Source organism: Phocoena sinus, chromosome 19, assembly GCF_008692025.1.
Source record: "Phocoena sinus isolate mPhoSin1 chromosome 19, mPhoSin1.pri, whole genome shotgun sequence".
Lineage (NCBI taxonomy): Eukaryota > Metazoa > Chordata > Mammalia > Artiodactyla > Phocoenidae > Phocoena > Phocoena sinus.
Window position 1 is genome coordinate 14443434 of NC_045781.1, and position 21879 is coordinate 14465312.

The 21879-nt window shown below is 38.1% G+C and overlaps 1 protein-coding gene and 1 pseudogene across 4 annotated transcripts; both read right to left on the minus strand.

Moving 5' to 3' along the window:
* Positions 1-3822: 3822 nt before the first annotated feature.
* Positions 3823-4402, minus strand: LOC116744631 (annotated as a pseudogene).
* Positions 4403-5287: 885 nt separating this feature from the next.
* Positions 5288-21021, minus strand: ZNF383 (zinc finger protein 383). 4 transcript variants are annotated; one of them, XR_004347098.1, is made up of 5 exons: positions 20745-21021; positions 16422-16599; positions 15137-15193; positions 12422-12952; positions 5288-7598 (listed from the first exon to the last, which is right to left on the minus strand). XR_004347098.1 is itself a non-coding variant. In XM_032614596.1 (5 exons), the coding sequence occupies exons 2-5, from the start codon at positions 15143-15145 to the stop codon at positions 6403-6405; spliced, it is 1428 nt and encodes a 475-aa protein (XP_032470487.1). In that variant the 5' UTR covers positions 15146-15225; positions 16422-16466; the 3' UTR covers positions 5288-6402. The 4 variants fall into 4 exon arrangements, 2 of the variants coding, with proteins under 2 accessions (XP_032470487.1, XP_032470488.1); XR_004347097.1 differs by having other exon boundaries at positions 15137-15225; XM_032614596.1 differs by lacking the exon at positions 20745-21021 and having other exon boundaries at positions 12422-12517; positions 12826-12952; positions 15137-15225; positions 16422-16466.
* Positions 21022-21879: the final 858 nt, after the last annotated feature.

Consider the following 21879-nt stretch of genomic DNA (forward strand, 5'->3'; position numbering starts at 1 on the left):
CGTGCGGCCACGAAGACCCAGCACAGCCAAAAATAAATAAATTTTTAAAAAATTAAAAAAAATTTTGAACAAAGACAAATCAGATATGTGTGTAATGTTGGTAGCAGCAAGGAGAAAGGTGTGAAAAGGTAAATAAGCTTTGTTGAAATTGTACATAGGTCTGAAAGAATTGGTGTGGGTGCAGATATTATTTATATGTTTTTTCATTTTTTACTAGTTGTGGCTAAATATATTATTCTTGTAATTTTGGTAGAGGAATATAATAAAAGATATATTAAAAGTGTACACATGTAAGAAAAAAGAAAAGTTCTATTTCTGATAGCACCTATTCAAATATTAAAACAGAACTAGAAACAAAGCCAGTGCTGAACTGAAATTCCAGATACATTTTCTGTCTTTTTAAAGTCGTCAATTCTTGGAGATTTTTCTTCCTTAGACTAAAAATAACTGGTTTTCTCAAACGTTTTTAATGATGCAATTTAATGTATATCACTTATTCTTGTAAACATTACCATAATTCAGTCTCTCCTAAGATATGACTGGAGGAGAAGTTACAGAGGAAGGAAAGATTTATGACATCTTTGGTGAGAGGCATTTCCTTCTGCAGAGCAGGACTAACTAGAGACTTTCTATAGGATCTAATATTACAGACATGGAAATCTCCTAACCCCAAATACTACCTACAACAATCTCCTAAACTTTACTTTTTACTCATGTATTTTAGTTAAGTAAACATTTCCCAAGTGTGTTTCTCACGAACGTTAATGAAAATTAGGAGGAAAAAGTTGAACTCTGGGGTTTGTTGTGGTCCATTTCTGAACATTTTCTTCTACTCTACTGACTTATTTGTCTATCCTTTGCAAACACCACAGTCTTTATTGGTTTATCATAGCTCTATAGCAAGTCTTGAAATCAGATACAAGTCCTCCAATTTGTTCTTTTTCAATACCGATGTTGGCTGTTCTAGGTCTTTGGATTCCTATACAAATTTTAGAAAACTTCTATCAATTTAAAATAAAAAGCAAGCTGGTATTTTGACTAGAATGGCATTGGAATCTATAGATAAATTTGGGGAAATTTTATTAAAGACATTGAGTTTTCCAATCCACAGCCATGATATCTCCATCTATTTAGATCTTATCGAGGGAATTCCCTGGCCGCCCAGTGACTAGGACTCAGCACTTTCACTGCCAGGGCTGGGTTCAATATCTGGCCAGGAACTAAGATCCCACAAGCTACGAGGTGTGGCCACAAAAAAAAAAAAAAGAGATTTTGTCTTTTTCCTTGGCAATGTTTTGTAGTTTTCCATAGAAAGATCTTTCATATCTTTTATCAAACTTATTCCTAAGTATTTTATACTTTTTGATACTATTATAAACTGATTTTTGTTTCATCTTACAATTGTACATTGCTAATATAAAGGTGTACATATATGGTCAACTGATTTTTGATAAAAATACCAAAGCAACTCAATGGAAGAGATGAAAGTCTTTTTTAACAAGAAGTTGTGGAACAACTGACTATTTATGTGAGGAAAAAAAATGAACCTTAATCTATGCTTCATATCATACACAAGTATTAATTCTAGGTGAATCATACACCTGAAGTTAAAACCATTGAACTCTATTTAGCTCGGTGTTAAAGAATATAATCTGTATGTTATTCCTTCGACAATACCTGAATCTTATTTTGTAGCCCAACATGTAGTCTATCTTAGTGTTTTCTATGTCGTTGAAAAGCAAGTGTATTGTGCTGATTGAGAGTACATTAAATAATGTCAGTTAGGTAAAGTCGGTTGAAAGTATTTTTTAAAATCTTTTGCATTTGGGTTTTCTCCAGATTCTTATCCAACCAAAAAGTCCTAAGTATCTTTAGGCTCTGCTAATTTCTTTTTATCTCTGCAAAGTCTCTTCATCTGTCAGGCCTACACCTTCATGCATCCATATCCATACCCACACCATGCACCGCATCCAAGAATGCAAAGTCATGCAGCAATCTGTTTACCTATCAAGGGCTTATTTTTATCAGGAATTCAGTTCCCTGCTTCCACCACTTTTTTTTTTTTTTTTTTTTTTGCCACACGGCATGTGGGATCTTAGTTCCCTGACCAGGGATCAGACCTGTGCCCCCTGCAGTGGAAGCGTGGAGTACTAACCACTGGACTGCCAGGGAACTCCCTACTACCACTCCTAGATAGTCCCATAGGAAAGTATGATTTTTACCTTGTCCAGGTTTTCTTGCTATCATGGGAATGAACACCTTTCATATTCTATATTCAGATTGCCATGAGAGTTGAAATTCTGTGATTGTTTTAACAACCTCCTTCCCACCTCCCACTACATCTTCATACTAAATGCATGGCAATGATTAGATTCATTAGCTGTTTTAAAGACTCTTCAAGTGACAAGTAGACAGGGTATAAATAAATAAATGAATGAATGAATGCGGGGTATAAATGAATGATATTGCAGCAGGTAGGATAACTCAAGTTTATTTGTAAAATATATTCCGTTCTGTCAAATACTGATAAGAAAAGAAGGGTGCAGCTAGAATATATTGAGGCTTGATAATATATTTTCATTTACAGTGCTTTAGTTATTTAAACTCTAGAAATTCCATGTGAATTATCTTGTGTTGTATTTCAAGAATGCCTTGCAATCCAAATCTATTTGGTTTCCGAGTTAAAATACTAAGGAATACTATGATAACTAAATCAATTTGATTTCCAAGTTTCAGAAACTGAGTAGCATGTTTGAATAAGGATTTATTAGAAATGTTTTGTTCCAAAATTCAGATTGTGACAAACATTTATCTCCTTTCAATAGATTACTAGATTTGATTTGCTAATTTTTAACATTGCATATTTTCATAACTGATTTTGGGCATATTATCTTTTTGTGTTCTCCTAGTAAGTTTTATCTTTAGGATTATGACAGATTCATAAAAACAGGTAACTTGCTACCTCAGTCTATGTCCTGGAAAAGTTCCTAAAACATTTCATAGTTTCATCTATAAATATATCTTATTTGGTGTCTCTAGTGTAGCTGTGTGACACTGTTTTTTTAATTTACTTTATTTTTATTTTTGGCTGAGCCTTGAGGCTTGCGGGATCTTAGTTCCCCAACCAGGGATTGAACCCTGGCCCCCAGCTGTGGAAGCCCAGAGTCCTTACCAGTGGACCACCAGGGAATTCCCATGACATTTATTTATTTGGTTTAATTTTAAAATGTTCCTTTTGGAAAGGAGTCTATTAAGATTTTACGCTTCTTCTCTAGTCAATTCTGATATCAAGTCCATCCAATTTCTTTATAAAAATCAGACACTTTGTCCAGATTTTCAGATATATTATAAAAATGTCTATAGTACTAACTTTTAAGTTTTTTGAGATAAAATTCATACACCGTAATATTCACCCCCCTTTTAAAGTATACTGTTCAGTGGTTTTTATTATATTCACAAAGTTGTACAACACAACTAATCCCAGAATATTTTAATCACCCAGAAAGATAGTGTCCTTTTAAATTTAAATATGTAGTCATTTCAGTGTCTCATTCACAGTGCTGTTCATTCGTCATCTGTACTCCCCCACCTGAATCACTAGTTTGTCTACTTTTTTTCAGTCAAGTAAATTTTTTGTTTTAGATTGTTTACTTGTTTCTGTCATTTATTTCTGCATTTTATAACTAACAATGCCTTTCTGTACCCGATTTAGATATATTTTTGCTTGTTTTATCTCCCTGGGTTCTCTATTGATTTTATTTATTAATGATTTCTAGTATTTTATTTTTTTTAACTTTTATTTGCATTTATTTTCTGTGGCATTTATTCCCAGGCCATAAATGTTTGTTTCTTCAGTTTCTTCTGGCATATCTTTTACTTCTGGGCAACCTCCTCTTCTGGTTTAGGAACAATCTGTTCTTTTTCAGTAAGGATCACCTCAATGTGGCAGGGAGAGCTCATGTATGGGTTGATCTGACCATGAGCTCTGTAAGTCCTGTGCCGCATCTTGGGGGGCTTTATTCACCTGGATGTGCTCAATGACCAGAGAATCTACATCTAAGCCCTTAAGTTCAGCATTCCTCTCTGCATTTTTGAGCATGTGCAGTAAAAATTCAGCACTTTTTTTGGGCCACCGACCCTGCATTCAGCCCGTGTTGGGCCTGGGCACACCTACCACCTCCACCTTTGTAATGACAGAATAGCACACATTGCTTCTTTAAAGTGACATCCTTCAGATACTTGGTGGCTTTTCGGATATGCATACCCTTAATGACCTGGGCAGTTTCACGAGTGTTCTTTTTTTTTTTTTTTCACGAGTGTTCTTAAAGTGAACACAAAGATTTGAACCTCTTGACTTGCATGATTTTGTGGCGTTTTCTGGGCCAAGTGAATAGCGAACCATTTTTAGAGGTCATCTCAGGCAGCTTCCCGGAAAAGTCTAGTATTTTAATGTATGCATGCACACTGGGTTATAAAACTTCCAATACAACTTTGGCTGCCACTCACAGATTTGTTTTTTAATATTTATTTATTTATTTTGGCTGGGCCAGGTCTTAGCTGTGGGATCTTCATTGCGGCATGCGAGATCTTTAGTTGCGGCACGCAGACTCTTAGTTGTGGCATGTGGACTCTTAGTTGCAGCATGCATGTGGGATCTAGTTCCCCGACCAGGAATTGAACCCTGGGCCCCTGCATTGGGAGCACAGTCTTACCCATGGGACCACCAGGTAAGTCCAACAGATTTTTCAATTGTGTTCTCATATTCATTCACGTTTAAATAATGTGTATATTAAGGTTTTAGTTCCTTAACCCATGTTAATCAAGAAGGGACACTAAATTAATATTCAGATATTTGCTGGCCATCCTTTTGTTACTGTCTCCCCCATTCTGGACAAATAATGTGCCCTGTATATTTTCTTTTTCGGGAACTAATTATTGGGAAAAATATTCTTATCTCTTCCTGCTTATTTGACTGTGCTTTCAACTACCCATCATTGTATCCACAGGGTATTAATCTTTGTGCAGCACAGAAAATAGTCTGAATGTAGACTACCCATGCAAACTTTTTTTTTTCCCTTTTGAAATTCCATGCAGAATAATGAGTGATGGGGAAAGCTTTCCTAAGTTCATTACACTTATTTCTCTTTTTTCATTATTAATTCTTGGATTTAGACAAAAGTAAACAACATGGTTAAAATCCTTTCCACAAATAATAATGACGATAATTATGAAAATGGGTGTATCAATGATAATAGTGGACAGCTTTTACTAAACATTTACTACATGATAGGAAAAGTTCTAAACACTTTATTAACTCATTGAATCCTCACAACAAACCAATACATAGAACGTGATTATATTTACTAATACATAAAAAATAAAATGTCACTAACATATATAAGTAAAAAGTTAAAAAAACCTGGAAGCATAAATAATACCGGTAACAGTAGTTAATTACCTTTCTAGTATGAGCTTAGGCTTAGGGTTAATGAAAAGGAAAAATACAGTTTATAAAGGAGAAAATACGGATAATTTCAGCAACTTAAATAGATGTTTTAAAAAGGAAAAAAACAAGCATCCAAAGATAAATTTTGGGTCATATTAGTCAGGAAAGATTTTATAACTGAAAACAATTAGATGCAACCATAACATGAATAATAAATAAGGTCACTTAAAAAATTCATTAAGTACATCAATAAAGATAAAAATCTGTATTTACTGAAATGGCAATCATATTTTGTAGCATTATAAAAGCCAACACATGTGTACCAGGTGAAGGTGCAACATGTGTACCATGACTACATTTTCTTTAAAAACAAAGTCTGGTAGGATTTGCTCTACCAACTTGAGTCATCATCTATAGTTCGTATGATTACAATTAATCTTGGCTTTTTTAATTTCTCATTTTCTGATATTGTTTTATAATAAAAAATATAAATTTGTGAAATGAAACAAAAAGACTAACAGTGACGTCAAAAAAAGGTTATATTGTAATTAATTCTACAAGGAATTACAAAATATAAGGTCACACAATTTAAACAGTGTGATGTTGGTATAAGCACAAATATATATATATCAGAGAAGAAAGCATAGCCTTAAGGCTCAAGCAAATATAAACAGGAATATAATCTATCTCCAAGAAGGTAGAACAAAATAATAGGAAAGGAAAAAATTGTTGAACTGCCATTAGTACAAGATGGGGTGGGGGAAGTAACGGGGAGGGACAGGCAAATGTCAATTTAGAATCCAAATTCATAACTTAGAGTAAAATATATTTGGATTAAAAAGAAATATAAAATAAAATTAAGAAACAAAAAATAGTGAAAGAGGGTAACTATCAGACATGAATATTTGTTGTTGTTGTTTAAAATATCAGGAAGGTGACAAGAGCTTTAGCTTTTATTATTCATCAGTATGAATTCCCTGATGACGAATGAGATCTGAGCCACTACTAAATGCCTTTCCACATTCCTTACAATTATAGGGCTTTTCACCAGTATGAATTCTGAGGTGTCGAGTAAGGTTTGAGCATTTATTAAAGGCCTTTCCACATTCATTACATTCATATGGTTTTTCATCTGTATGAATTCTCTGGTGTTGAAAAAGCTGTGAGTTCTGAGTAAAGGCCTTCCCACATTCAAGACATTCAAAAGGTTTCTCACCAGCATGAATTCTCTGATGCTGACGAAGTTGTGAGCTCTGAGTAAAAGCCTTCCCACATTCCTTACAATCATAGGGTTTCTCCCCAGTGTGAATTCTCTGATGATTAGTAAGTGCTGAGCCACTACTAAAGGCTTTGCCACATTCTTTGCACTCATAGGGTTTCTCACCTGTATGAATTCTCTGATGCTGTACAAGCTTTGAGCTCTGAGTAAAAGCTTTGCCACATTCCTTACATTCATAGGGTTTCTCACCTGTATGAATTCTCACATGTTGAAAAAGTTGTGAGCTCTTAGTAAAGGCTTTCCCACATACTTTACATTCATACGGTTTTTCACCAGTGTGAATTCTCTGATGGTCAATAAGATTTGAGCAATAACTAAAGGCCTTCCCGCATTCCTTACATTCATAGGGTTTCTTACCGGTATGAATTCTCTGATGTTGAGAAAGGTATGAGCTACAGCTGAAGGCCTTTCCACATTCTTTACATTCAAAGGGTTTTTCACCGGTATGAATTTTCAGATGTCGAGTAACATGTGAGCCACAACTAAAGAATTTCCCACACTCCTTACATTCATAAGATTTTTCGCCAATATGAATTCTCTGATGTTGAAGAAATTGTGAATTCTGACTAAAGATCTTTCCACATTTCTTACATTCATATGGTTTCTCTTCACTGTTAATTATTTGATGTAGAGTAAAGAATGTCTGTTGAATAGATGTGGGCATGTATTCATGAGTGAACATTTCTTGGCTGAAATGCCCATTTTGATATCCCACTTGTCTTTCAAAGTGGTTTCTATATTCCAAAACATCTCTAAAACTGGAGTATTCAAGGCCATGCTTTGTAAGTCCCATCATCTCCCTCTGGCATGATTCTATTTCATAAACTTCCTTCTTTAGTGATAATAACTTGGTTTCACACATTGATTCCAGATCTGAAAGAAAATAAAATGGTAAATATTCTTCCCCCACCTCGTTTGTGAAAAGTTAAACTTTTATAATAGAAATGGAAAAACTAAAGTGAAAATAATATCTGGTAGTGAATGACAGAGTTCTCAAGTATATCTGTTTAATCTGAAAAATGGACAAGAAACGCACAAAATTAAGGAGGTATAATGCAGGAAGTAGCAGGAGGAGACTATGGAAATAGGAAACCACAATGATTCTCAAATACTGATGTGGATCAGAATCATCTGAAAAGTTGATAAATATACAATGCTTGGGCATATTAAAAGATGACTAGTTTTATATACATCTCTATAAGCTTGCATGTATGTGTATGTAAGAAAGAGAGTACATCATCATACTATATATATTACAAAAAGTGGACAATTTGCTACCTCCATTAAAGGTCTACTGAGAGGAATAAACGCATATAGGGGGAGATTCTTGGGCTCTGTAGTATAATAAAGTATAAATTTGATCTTTGTCCCCAGTTCCTAACACAGAGCTTGAAAAACCCTTTGAATTTCCTGAGTGATAGCAGTGTTTTCATTATGCTAATGAGGTGACTCATGGTGGACCCCTAGATAGTTTTAGGATGGGGAATGGTCACTAGAAAGACCCAGCATATGATTAGAGGATTGGGACTTTCAGCTGCTTGACCTCTGGGGTGGAGAGAGAAGCTAGAGATTGAGTGGCCAATGCCTTAATCAATCATGCCAATGTAATTAAGCCCTAATAAAAACTCTGGACACCGAAGCTCAATGGAGATTTCTGGTTGGTGAACACACGGAGGCGATTCACCAGGAGGGTGACACACTTTGACTTCACAGGGAGAGGTTACGGAACCTCTGCCTCCAGAAGCCTACCCTAACTCATCTGATATGTATCCTTTACAGTAAAACTGCAATTGTAAGTACAGAGCTTTCCTAAGTTCTGTGAATCATTCTAGCAAAGCCTGCAGGGGCCATGGAAGTCCCAAATTTATAGCCAGTTGGTCAGAAGTGTGGGTGGTCTGAGGAACCCCTGAGACTTGCAGCTGGTGTCAGAAGTGAGGGCAGTCTTGTGTAAGACTGGCTATTAACCTGTGGGGTCTAAGCTAACTCTGGGTAGTTAGTGTCAGAATTAAACTGCAGTACACCCAGTTGGGGATAAAACAGAATAGGGTCCATAATAAAGGGCATACTAGATGCAATTTAAAAGCGATTACAGAGGGTCAGCCAGATGGGGGAACAGCCTAAGGTAAGTCAATGAACTGATTTGATGTGAGTGGCAGATAGGGAAGACTCAGAGCATGCTATGTGCTGAGGATTCAGTGAAAATACTGTTTGCCTTGGAATTCCGTGATGCTGATCTTGGGACAAGGGAGAGACTTGCTCATGTACCACTGCAGTGACTGAGAGGGGAGACTCCTGAAGTTTAAGGCAGACAGAGAGAAAAAAGACACAGTGCAACAGCAAAGGAAACAATAAACAAAATGAAAAGACAACCTATGGAATGGGTGAAAATATTTGCAAACAATGCCACCAACAAGAGCTTAATTTCCAAAATATACAAATAGCTCATACAGCTCAATATCAAAAAATCAACCCAATCGGGACTTCCCTGGTTGTCCAGTGGATAAGACTCTGTGCTCCCAATGCAGGGGGCCCGAATTCGATCCCTGGTCAGGGAACTAGATCTCACATGCTGCAACTAAGAGTTCTCATGCAGCAATGAAGATCCCACATGCTGCAACTAAGACCCTGTGCAACCAAATAAATAGATAAATATTTTTTTAAAAAATCAACCCAATCAAAAAATGGGCAGAAGATCTAAATAGACATTTCTCCAAAGAAGACATTCAGGGGACTTCCCTGGTGGCACAGTGGTTAAGAATCCGCCTGCCAATGCAGGGGACACGGGTTCAATTCCTGGTCCAGGAAGATCCCACATGCCGTGGAGCAACTAAGCCTGTGCTCCACAACTACTGAGCCTGTGCTCTAGAGCTTGCAAGCCACAACTACTAAGCCTGTGCACCACAACTACTGAAGCCCGCACACCCTAGAGTCCGCATGCCACAACTACTGAGCCCATTAGCTGCGACTACTGAAGCCCACACGCCCCAGAGCCTATGTGCTGCAACAAACTGAGCCCGCATGCTACAACTACTGAAACCGTGCACCTAGAGCTCTTGCTCTGCAACAAGAGAAGCCACTGCAATGAGAAGCCCGTGCACCTCAATGAAGAGTAGCCCCCACTCGCCATAACTAAAGAGAAAGCCCATACACAGCAATGAAGACCCAACACAGCCAGAAAAAAAACAAAGAAGACATTCAGATGGCCAACAGGCACATGAAAAGATGCTCAACATTGCTAATCATCAGGGAAATGCAAATCAAAACCACAATAAGATATTACCTCACAACTGTCAGAATGGCCATCATCCAAAAGTCTACAAATAATAAATACTAGAGAGGGTGTGGAGAAAGGGAACCCTTATACACTATTGGTAGGAAATGTAAATTGGTGCAGCCACTATGGAGAATAGTATGGTGGTTCCTTAAAAAACTAAAAATAGAGTTACCATATGATCCAGCAATCCCACTCCAGGCATATATCCAGAAAAGATGAAAACTATAATTTGAAAAGATACATGCCCCCCAATGTTCATAACAGCACTATTTATAATAGCCAAGACATAGAAGCAAGCTAAATGTCCACTGACAGATGAATGGATAAAGAAGATGTGGTAAATATACATACACACACACACATACATACATACACACACAATGGAATATTACTCAGCCACAAAAAAGAATGAAACAATGCCATTTGCAGCAACATGGATGGACCTAGAGATGATCATACTAAGTGAAGTAAGTTAGACAAATACTGTATGATATCACTTATATGTGGAATTTTAAAAAATGATACAAATGAACTTATTTACAAAACAGAAACAGACTCACAGACCTAGAAAACAAACTTATGGTTACCAAAGAGGAAATATGGGGGGAGGGAATAAATGAGAAGTTTGGGATTAGCAGATACAAACTACTATACATAAAATAAACAACTAGGTCCTACTGTATAGCACAGGGAACTATATTCAATATCTTACAATAAACTATAATGAAAAAGAATCTGAAAAAATCTATATATATGTATAACTGAATCACTTTGCTGTATACCAGAAACTAACACAATATTGTAAATCAACTATACTTCAATTTAAAAAAAGAACAATATAAGGGAAAAATAATTCTCAGGAGTTTCACACAAGGATTGTAAAAAATAATAATAATAAGACACAGTGCAAGATACTACCATGGAAAGATGACAGGAGTCAGAAGCAGATTGATGAGAGCTGAGTCCCATCACTGAGAGTTACTTACTATAGGTTCCTAGGCAATTATTTAACCTTTCTAGTCCCCATTTCACCTGTAAAAGGGAGATAATCCTTAATTCATGATTACTAAGAGTGTGAGGAAAAGTGTTAGTGAATGTCTTTGAGTAAAGTGTTCAGTATTTGATAACTATTATTATAAAGCAATTTCTTACCCAAAATGGAGATTTTAGGCAAATTAAACAGTGTGAAGATGTCAAAATGGAGCCTATTAGAACATCTCAAGCCAGAAACAGGGAATGCATTTCAGCGTGTTCTTCTTCCTCCTACCTCCATAGGACCTTTCAGCAAGTTTCATCTAGTTAAGCTCTTCAGTAGCTTTTCTATCTCCACTGCCAATACCCTATTCCAAACCAGAATCATCTGTTACTCAGACCACTCAAGTAGCCTCCTAACCCAGATCCCCACCAAGTTTTCACAGTTTTTAATCTCTTCAGGCACAAAAATGACATTTGGCCTGGCCTTCCACTGCTCAAAATCCAAACTCCTCATAACCACTGGCAAAGGCTGAATAATGTGGTTCCTACTTGTCTCTCCAATCTCGACTCACACTCCACACATGCTTGCTCTTGGGCCCCAACAACGCTAGCTTTCTTTCAGTTCTTCAAATACACCAAGTTTTCCCCTCCTAGAAGGGCCTTCACAGGGGTTCTTCCCTCTGCCTGGAGTTTTCTTCTTTATAAACACATTAAAGAGTAAGACCTAGCAGTGAGCCTAATACTATAGTAATTCTGAAATAGTGATGAGCATAAATGGTATTTCAATATGTCTACAGCAACAATAAAATGATATGAAAATATCTGTGATTTCCATTCATGTCAAAGTCACAGGAACTACTAACACTACTACGGTTTGTTGCATATACCATAACAGGAAGAAATGCTAAAGTTCAATTAGAGGATACTGAATATAAAGATGCATTTTTTTCTTTTCAACCAAGTTCATGAACTCCCTCAATTCTATCCAAAGGAACCCAAATCATTGGCCAGCAGCTATAAGGAAGACTAGTACTTGGAAGGGAGGGGCAGTGCAGATACATGCAGACATGCACCCACGCGCGCACACACACATATACTATTTTGGGAGTTGTAACAGAAAACATTTAGATGAGTCGAAGAGGAAGAAAAGCTAGCAAGGAACTGAATCTAAAATATGGGTAAAAGAGTTTTCTTTGTGGGGGATGTGAAGGGCACCTTCTACTTGAAATTAAGAGGGGGAGTGGAGAAGAGTAGTAGAAAGCAGTAAGTGAGGGAAGGAATGAAACAGGTCATTTGTAAACTCGTGCTAAAAAGACTTAGTTTTTCCCACAGGCCTATGGTTTTGATGGGAGCTTCCAAGATAACATCTCAAAGGTGCTGCTTCTTCACTGATCAACTGAGTTATTGCCTGTAGTGCCCTGCTTCTGTCCAATCATTTCTCACTCACCTGAACACAGGCCTCTTGTCAGCTCTCTGCCAATCATCCAGGGCTCTTTCCCCTGTTCCAATAAGGAGATAACTTGAGGCTTAGGAATGTAAAGTCCTGCTCACAAGAAAAGATATGGAACATGGTTATGCTGTGGGTAAATCTGATCCAGAAGTAAGATCCAGTCCCTTGATGATCAAGGAAGAGATGCCACTACAGGAACAGTCAAACAAAGAAGATGAAGCTCAGCCACAGCCAATTGGAGCTGCCCATTTCCCACTCTTCCTTTTCATTTCAGTTCAAACCATTTACTTGGGAACAGGGAGCAGAAATTCAGCTGGTAGCTTGAAAAGCAGCTGAGAAATTCACTGTGGAAGAAACAGACATTCCAGAGAACTCAGAATTACTGGGATAGATGCCCTTACCCACTGACACCAGATTGCTATAGTTCTCCAACATCACATCTCTGTACAAGTCCCTCTGAGCAGGGTCCAGGAATTCCCACTCCTCTTGAGAGAAGTCTACAGACACATCACTGAACATCACTGATCCCTGAAACAACAGACACGTGTATTATTTGTGTAACAAAAAGAAATATTTCAGAGACTACTGTGTTTATATTTGGGAGTAAAGCAAAGAGCAATTATATTGGTGTCACTAAGAACCAGGATCTTTAGATCCTAGAAACAGGTGCAAGAGTTGTCCGTTTATTTCGTATTAAAAAAAAAAAAATTCCTCACTCAGTCCATAGAAAAGGCCTAGAAACAATAATTAACCCAGTAGTGATGAGCATCCCTAGTGTCTAGATTGTAGTCTCTAAGTATCGTATTCAAATAAAAGTAACCAAAGTTGGGAAGGAGACAATTTCAGAATTGAGTCAAATGCATAGGATGAGTCTGAACATTCTGTTGTATCAGAAAACAAGAGAGCTATCAAAAACTACTAGAATCATGTTAAAAGGACGCAGGAACCTACTTGAAAAGCCTCCCATTGGCCAAAGACAGCATAATTTGAGGATCAAATGTAATGGACTGATGAGATCAAAAATGTTTAAATCCATGAGCTCATAACAATATTGAACAAAAAATTACTAGCCATCTTTGTAGGATTCTAAGAGACCAACTCATTCTTTTAAAAACTGGTAAATAAGGGGTAAGAATCAAACATTCTTTTCCATACAAACTGTCCTTTAGGGTAACCAAACATTTGATGAGACATTTTACTTTACAGATAGTACTCTACCTAATCTATGAAGAAGGAATGACAGAATTTAGATATCATTTTGCAACCTCTAATGAATTAATAAATGTAGACAATAATCATCACTGGTGGCTAACATTACAAAAGGAAAGAGAACCAGAAATAATACGCCCCCTAATGGAACCACACATCACCACCTAGGAAATATTCCTGACAAAAAAATCCCAACTGAACCTGACCACGTTTCTAGACCTAACTACTGACTCTCAGGAAACACTTAAATGATACCAGAGAGAAGAAATCAGCAAAATCCAAACAGCGGACAAATGAATCTGTTTTTCTTTCCCAACAAAAACTGCACAGAAAGAAAAGAGATGGAAGGGGTACCTACAAAGTAAGAGACTGGAGAGACATATTAACCAATTGCAGTGCACAGTCCTTCTCTGGATTCTAATTCAAATAAATGATTAAAAAAGTAGACAGTTATGAAAATTTGAACACTGGCTATTGATATTAACAAATGATTTTTAACTTTTTCAGATGCAATAATGGCATAATGATTTTTTTTTTTTAAAAAATAAACCTTATCCTTGAGAGATACATACCAATTTGAATTTGCTTCAAAAAAATCCTGTGTGTGGGAGTGAGGTTAAGGGAGTGTGCATGGAAGAAACAAGTAGAGGTATGGATGAAACAAGATTGACTGTGAGTTGATAATAATTGAAACTTAATGGTGAGCTTATGGTAGTTCACAAGACTACTTTTCTGTGTCTGGAATTTATTATAACAAAGCTTTCTAAAGAAGGTTCTTCTGAGACCTCTGATCTCAACAAGTTATGAAGTGGCTGAACTCACTATAATCATCCATCACCCTTATCCTTATTTCTGAGATAAAGAAAATTGGTGATTCATTTGGAAATTCCTCATGACTCACACTTCCTGTTCAAACTTAAATTGGACTTCTTCATGGATACCCTAAAAGAGTCACAGAGATCTGCCTGTATCAGCTACCAACCCAACAATCCTCCAAGCCCCATAAACCAGGAGACCTTGCAACACTCTAATATTTGGAGCTACCAATACCACCTCCTGTCCTATTTTACTGGAGAATACTGATCTGTAGAGATAATCTTGGCTTTTCCATGTTTGTCTCAGCTAAGCAACTCATACCTCCACCTTGTCAAATCACTGCCCAGACAGGACAAGTTTATTCTACAAATCTACTCTTGTTTCCTTTAAGAAAATGCATTTCTTCTCCATCATAGTCCCTGGGAAAGGGCTGAGAAAAGAGATGCTCAATTATTTACTGAATGAAAATATTAAAACTGAGTCAAAAGAATAGGAGCACTTAGGAATGATAATAGGATTATCTGACTAGAATGAGAGGAAATAGGGACCAGGACCTGAAGGAACCCTCATAGCCAGAAATGTCAGGAGAAAGAAAGCAAATGCTCACATGCCCTTTAAAAAAAAATTTTTTTTTTCTTAGAAAGAACTGAATGTCAGGAAGGTAAGAAAGAGCATCAACTAACTCACCTGGGCCATGGCTTTCAGTATTACAGGAGATGATCACTCCTCCTTGGGGCTGTTCTCCTGGAAAAGGATAGTGTTCTGAGAAGGCAGGCCTGGGGAAGCAAAGAAATGCTCTAGAAACAACACTGGCTTTACAGCTTTCAGACTCTCCAGGCAAAACTACCTCTACTTCCCTTGGTCTTAGGATATAACTCTAGTGAGTGGGAATATGGAATAAATCCCCCTCCTATCTCAGCTCCAGAAACCCCAGGCTTTAGCTGCAGTAAGATGGATCCTGGCTAGTCAATCCAAAGAAACACAGACTCCTATTGCCTCTCCTTCACCCAAACAACCCAGGTTCCTGTCTCAGCCAGTGATTCAAGCGAGACCTTGCCCCATCTCAGTGCTGTTGTTGCTCTGAATCCAAGACAGCGCTGCTATGACTTGCCCTGAGCAGATCCCTCCTCTGTAGCCCTCAGGTCCCCAAGCCAGACTCACCTAAATGGTGCTTTTGGCCAGGAACACAGTTCAATCTAATTAGAAGGACTAAAGACTTCCCAAATCAAGTCTCATTTCCCAAGCCTGAGAAAGTCAAATTCCCCCTACCACACCCCTGCACCCATACCCACACTGAGGCACTCCTCATCCTTATGTTCTAGCTCTCATTTGTTAAAAAACAAAACAAACAAACAAAAAACTTTGCTTATGTGTTTTACCCACACAAAACTGTCAAAATGTCAACTTTTCTAGCTCTGGGATAAGATCTTTCTTACCTATACATATTTATATAAATTTCTCTTTTTTAATTTTAATGCTTTCATTTGTTACATTTAAATCTTTAATCAATTATTATTTTATTTTGGTATAAAATTATTTGGTAAAAGACAATGGAATAAGATTAGCAATTATTATTTTATTTTAGTATAAGAAATGATTTAAGAATCCTACTTTATTTCCCCCCAGAGAGGGCTACCCTGGTGTACTTAAAACACATGCGAATAATATTTCATAAGACATAAAATGCACCATTATTTTATATGTCACTAAGAAAGAAAGAAACTATTTAAGATATAACCTGATTTCAGGTATGTTGAAATGAGGAAAAAAAGTGAGCCTTAGAATAATGACTATGGAATGTATTTTGTCTACTGATTTAAATGCTACCCTTATCATAGATGATACATGTTTGGATTTATTTGTGATTCTATTTTGATTCAGTGATCTCTTTATTATTTTGCCAGTACCACATTCTCTATATAATTTAAAAATATGTTTTAATGTCTTAATAAAAGCCCCCTCCACTACATACCAATTAGAATGGCCAAAATCCAGAACACTGATAACACCAAATGCTGGCCAGGATGTGGAGCAACAGGAACTCTCATTCATTGCTGGTGAGAATGCAAAATGGTACAGCCACTTTGGAAGACAGCTTGGCAGCTTCGTACAAAATCAAACATACTCTTACCATATGGAGTTGAGAATACCTAGTGGGATGGAGAAAAAGTTCAGGAAAAGGAAAGAGAAGCAATCATCAAAGTTATCTCACTGCAAACTCCTAGTTCAAGGAGTCAGAAGGTTAAACTTTTTCTTTAAAGTTTATGGTATTGATTAGTTCAGTGAAATGGACACTGTTTATTATCTAACACTGACTGAAAAGCTTATCCATGGGCAAGAAATCAAATGGCTCACAGAGAAGCTTGATAGTAGAAGTTATGGGAAAGAACAAAGCAATTGTTTTCTAGTTGTTTCCTATGGAGTACTGCTTTTCTAATAGATTTAGGAAAAAAAAAGTTAAACAATACTGTTGATAGTGCCTTCTCCCTGATTTTACTATGAAGGCTTCTAGTATTTCACTATTAGGCATTAGGTTAGTTTTTTTTTAACTTTTTAATACAGAAATTTCCAAACATACATAAAAGTAGAATTTAAATAGTATAAAAAACCTTCCATGTACCCACTAACTGGCTTCAACAATTATAAAGTCCCAGACAATATTGTTTTATCTAGATTCTAATCCACTAATTTTTATTGAGATATACCTCGCACACCATGTAAGTTACTCACTTAAAGTATATAATTCAATGTTTTTTAGTATATCATCACAATCCAATTTTAGAACATTTTCATCTCCCCTAAAAGAAACCCCATTAAGAGTCAATCCCAGGACTTCCCTAGTGGCACAGTAGTTAAGCATTCACCTGCCAATGCAGAGGACATGGGTTCGATCCCTGGTCCAGGAAGATCCCACATGCCACGGAGCAACTGAGCCCGCAAGCCACAACTACTGAGCCCACGTGTCACAATTACTGAAGCCCGTGCACCTAGAGCCCATGATCTACAACAAGAGAAGCCACTGCAATGAGAAGCCCGCACACCACAACAGAGTAGCCCCGCTTGCCACAACTAGAGAAAAGCCTGTGTGCAGCAATGAAGAGCCAATGCAGCCAAAAATAAATAAATAATTTTAAAAAAAGAAACTGAGTTACAAAATTAAAAATCTATACTAAAAACAGAAATCAACATGTTTGATGAAGTTGAAAAGGTACTCAGCTTAATGATCACCAGTTCAGGTTCTAATGCTCTTATACTGTACAACCTAGTCCCAGGTACTGACCAAAAACTGGGAGCTCAGCTTTAAATCTACCCTGTAGTGTTTTTTCTTTCCTCATATCTAATTTGGTAATTTGTGTCTTATCTCCCCTTTTTTCTTTAAGTTTTTATAGAGGTTTATCCATTTTTATTTATTCCCCAAAATTAACTTTTGGAGTTATTAATTTTCTCAATTATATATTTACTTTATATTTCAATACACATAAATTTATATTGAGCTCTTATTATTTCCTATTTTTTGTTTTCTTTGGGTTTAATTTAGTATTCAGTTTTATTTCCTTAACTTCTTGAGATGAAAACATAGATCATTAATTTTTCAACATTCTTCTTTACTAGAGTATGCATTTACAGCTCTATATTTTCTTTAGGTTTAGCTTTAGCAACACCCCACATTTTGACGTTATATTTTCATTATCTTTCAGTTCAAAATATTTTTAATTTCCATTGCAATTTCTTCTTTGATTCACCAGTTATTTATAAATACAATTGCTTAAATCCCAAACACTGGGATATTTCTAAATATCATTCTGTTATTGACTTCTGCTGAATTCCACTGTGGACAGAAAACATACAGTATTATTTCAATCCTTTGAAAGTTACTGAGATTTCTTTTATGGTCCAGCACATGATCAATTTGGATAAATGTCTCATATGCATCTGAAAAGGATATATACTGTAGTCGTAAGGTACACTGTTCTACATATATCATTTCAGTCAAGTTTGTCAATCACACTGCCCAAATATTATATAGCTTTACTCAGTTTCTATTGATTGTTCTATCAGCTATTGAAACAAGTGCTAAAAATCCCCCACTATGACTGTGATTTGTCTACTACTTCTTTTACTTCCGTCAAATATACTTGAAGTCATTTTATGAAGGTCTATGTATTTAGAACTGTAATATCTTACTAGTAGTCTAACCTTTTTATTATGAACTATTGTTCTTTATCTCTAGTAAAGCTTCTTGTCCCACAGTCTAATTCCCATACAATGAGAGTGAGTCAGGAGTGTAAATTGATACTATTTAGAAAAACTGTCAGTATATATTAAAGCTGAATATTTGGGCTTCCCTGGTGGCGCAGTGGTTGGGAGTCCGCCTGCCGATGCAGGGGACGCGGGTTCGTGCCCCGGTCTGGGAGGATCCCGCATGCCGCGGAGCGGCTGGGCCCGTGAGCCATGGCCGCTGGGCCTGCGCGTCCGGAGCCTGTCCTCCGCAACGGGAGAGGCCACAACAGTGAGAGGCCCGCGTAACGCATAAAAAAAAAAAAAAAAAAAGCTGAATATTTGCATAACCTATGCCACAGAAATTTCACTCCTAGGGACATACCCAACAGAAATGCATTCATAAGTGTACCAAAAGACATGTGCAAGAATGTTCATAGCAGTCTTGCTCATAATAGGTCCGATCTGAAAACAGCTTAAATACCAATAGATAATGGAAAGGATAAATTGTGGTATGTTCATACAATGGAATTTTAAGCAACAACAATAATAAATGACCTATACTACATGAAGCAACATGGATGAGTCTCACATATTCATACTACATAATATTATTAAGTAGTACATTCATATTACATGTAAAATGTAATGATGAATAAAAAGAAGTCAAGCACAAAAGAGTGGATATTGTGTGATTCTACTTATATAAAATTCAAGAACAGGTAAAATTAATCTATGGCTATAGATTCAGGAGAGGTGGATAGTGAGTGGATGGAACAAGAATAGGGCTTCTAGAATGCTGGTAATGTTCTACTTCCTGATCTGATCTGAGCTCTGGTTAAGCAAATATGCTCATTTTCTAAAATTCATCAAGTCATATACTTTCATTTCTGTACTTTTTGGAATGTATGTTATACTTTTAAAACCATGTGATATATGAGAAGAGTCATCAAAAATTAAAATACCAAGTGACTAAGTATTAGAATACAGGATGACTATGCTTATAATCTGCTGGTAAGAATTTAACTGGTACAACCATATTGAAAATCAGTCCGGCATTATCTAGGAAATTTGAAAATACACACGTATCTTATGGCCCAGCAATTCCATTGGTATGTTTATACCCTAGGAAAGCATGCATAGGTGCACCAGGGTACTTATAAAGCAATAAGGAAACCCCAGCGCACCTTGTATTTGGCTTGGTCAACAGCCATTCCTCCTTCTCCTCTGGGGACCTCTCTGAGAAAAGCAGAGCTGAGGAAGGAGAAAGGAATCATGAAATGCCAGGCCCTTCTCGTGGCTCAGACTGATCAGATCAGAGGTTACCCTGGACCCACACCTGCCACCCATGGAGAGGAAGGATGGAGAAAGGTCAGAGGAGACTAGGCTGTCCTGAGCATTCCTGGTTTCAGAAGGGGAAAAGTCTGCGGCCCACGACCAAAATCTGTCCTGACCTAACATATCAACCACTGGGACATACACACTGTTAGCCTGGCACAATTACAGGCACCCTCCAACCGCACACTCAGTGCCACAAAAAGTTACATGATCACACTTACACATCCTCACACAGTCAGACATCAGTACACTTAGTACTGCTAACATTCATAAAACCACAATCACACGCAGCCCTCTGATAACACAGCCATAGCAACATAATCACAGATTCTCAGCACTCCCCACCGCCCCAACACACACAATGATACAAAGCTGTATGGACACACACAATCTCAGTCCCACTACGGAGGCACAGTCACACCTACACACACAGAGCCGCACACTTTCACAGTCACACACCACAACGAGGATATCCACAGTCACACCTGCACACAGAGCTCTGCGCGCATGGTCAGTCACAGTGACACACCCACCACAGGGATATACAATCACACGCGCATACAGCGCGCACAGTCACATAAGGTCACAAATCGCACACATGGAATCCCACACTTCACCCTCCCCCAGTCTTATCAAATCATACAGGCCCGAGACTCCGGACCCGCCTGGACCGTCCCTTCAGACTACCAGGGGTGCACCTCCGGAACCTAGTCGAGGCCCCGGGACCTAGGCTGCTCACCTTGCACTTCCCCTTCCCCGGAGGCCTAGGGTCCCGCAGGCGAGTGAAGGGTCAGCCCTATACCCGCCAGGGTGCCTGGGAAATGTAGTCCGGAGCCAGATCCGCTCGAACAAGATGTCACTCGACCCTCGGATTTTCTGCACAGCCTGGGCCAAGCCACACTTCTTCTCGCCTCTCGGAATTGCTGCCAGGAGGCTGGAGATCCAGATACAGTCCCCACACCCCGGAGATAAGCTTCCTCCTAGGGCCCGGCCAATCTCAGGGAGCCATAAATTCCCTGAGAAATAGAATAATGTCGCTGGATTCGCGCCGGAAGTTGATTTGGAGCCGCAAGAGCTTCTGTGAAATGTAGTCTAGAGCTGGAATGGTGAGGCGCCCGCCCACGTAGAAGGTTGTCTTGGTTGGCTGCTTGCACAGAGCTTGCCGCAGTGAAGGACTGAGTGGCGGCCAGGACTATTCTAAGAGCTGTAGCTCACTCTGAGAATATTCCGGACTGAGAAAGGCGTCATTTTTGCCTTCCTCCGTGGATTACCGTGGTGTGGGACCTATGCTGATCGGGGAGCGGTAACCTAGGGGTCTCAGACCCGAACCGCACCAGGGAAACTGAAGGAGAGTAATCAGACAGCCTGGAATGGGGCTGATGGGGACGGGTTATCAGGAGCGTCCAGCAGTGTGTTTGCTGGGGATGGTAGTCTTGACTCTGATGATGGCCCCACTGTGTTAAGTCCATAGCTGAAATTGGATGAGTTACCTCATTTTCTTCATCTGGAAAGCAGTGGTACTTCAGGGTGCATGTTCTGGTACCATCAGTTTTATTTGCCTTTTGGAGAAGCAAACCAATTCGTCTGACACAGTTTCAAACTTGTGTTTTATAAATCATATCTCTGTTCCTTGTATGGCTGTGGATCCCACACCCTTCCATGCCTTAGGGATCTTGTTTTCATGGGTACAGTTTGTCTTCCAAGAAAACGCAGAAGGCTGCAAATAAGAGTTTATTTGGTGGGGTGTTAGGAATTGCACTTCTGGAGACAGATTTGGGTAAAACCGAAAGAGTGTTCCAGAAGAGAGTCAGGGGCTTATGAAGGCAAACCCCACAAAGTTATTAAAGTTGTCTGGAAGGAATTATGATTAACTC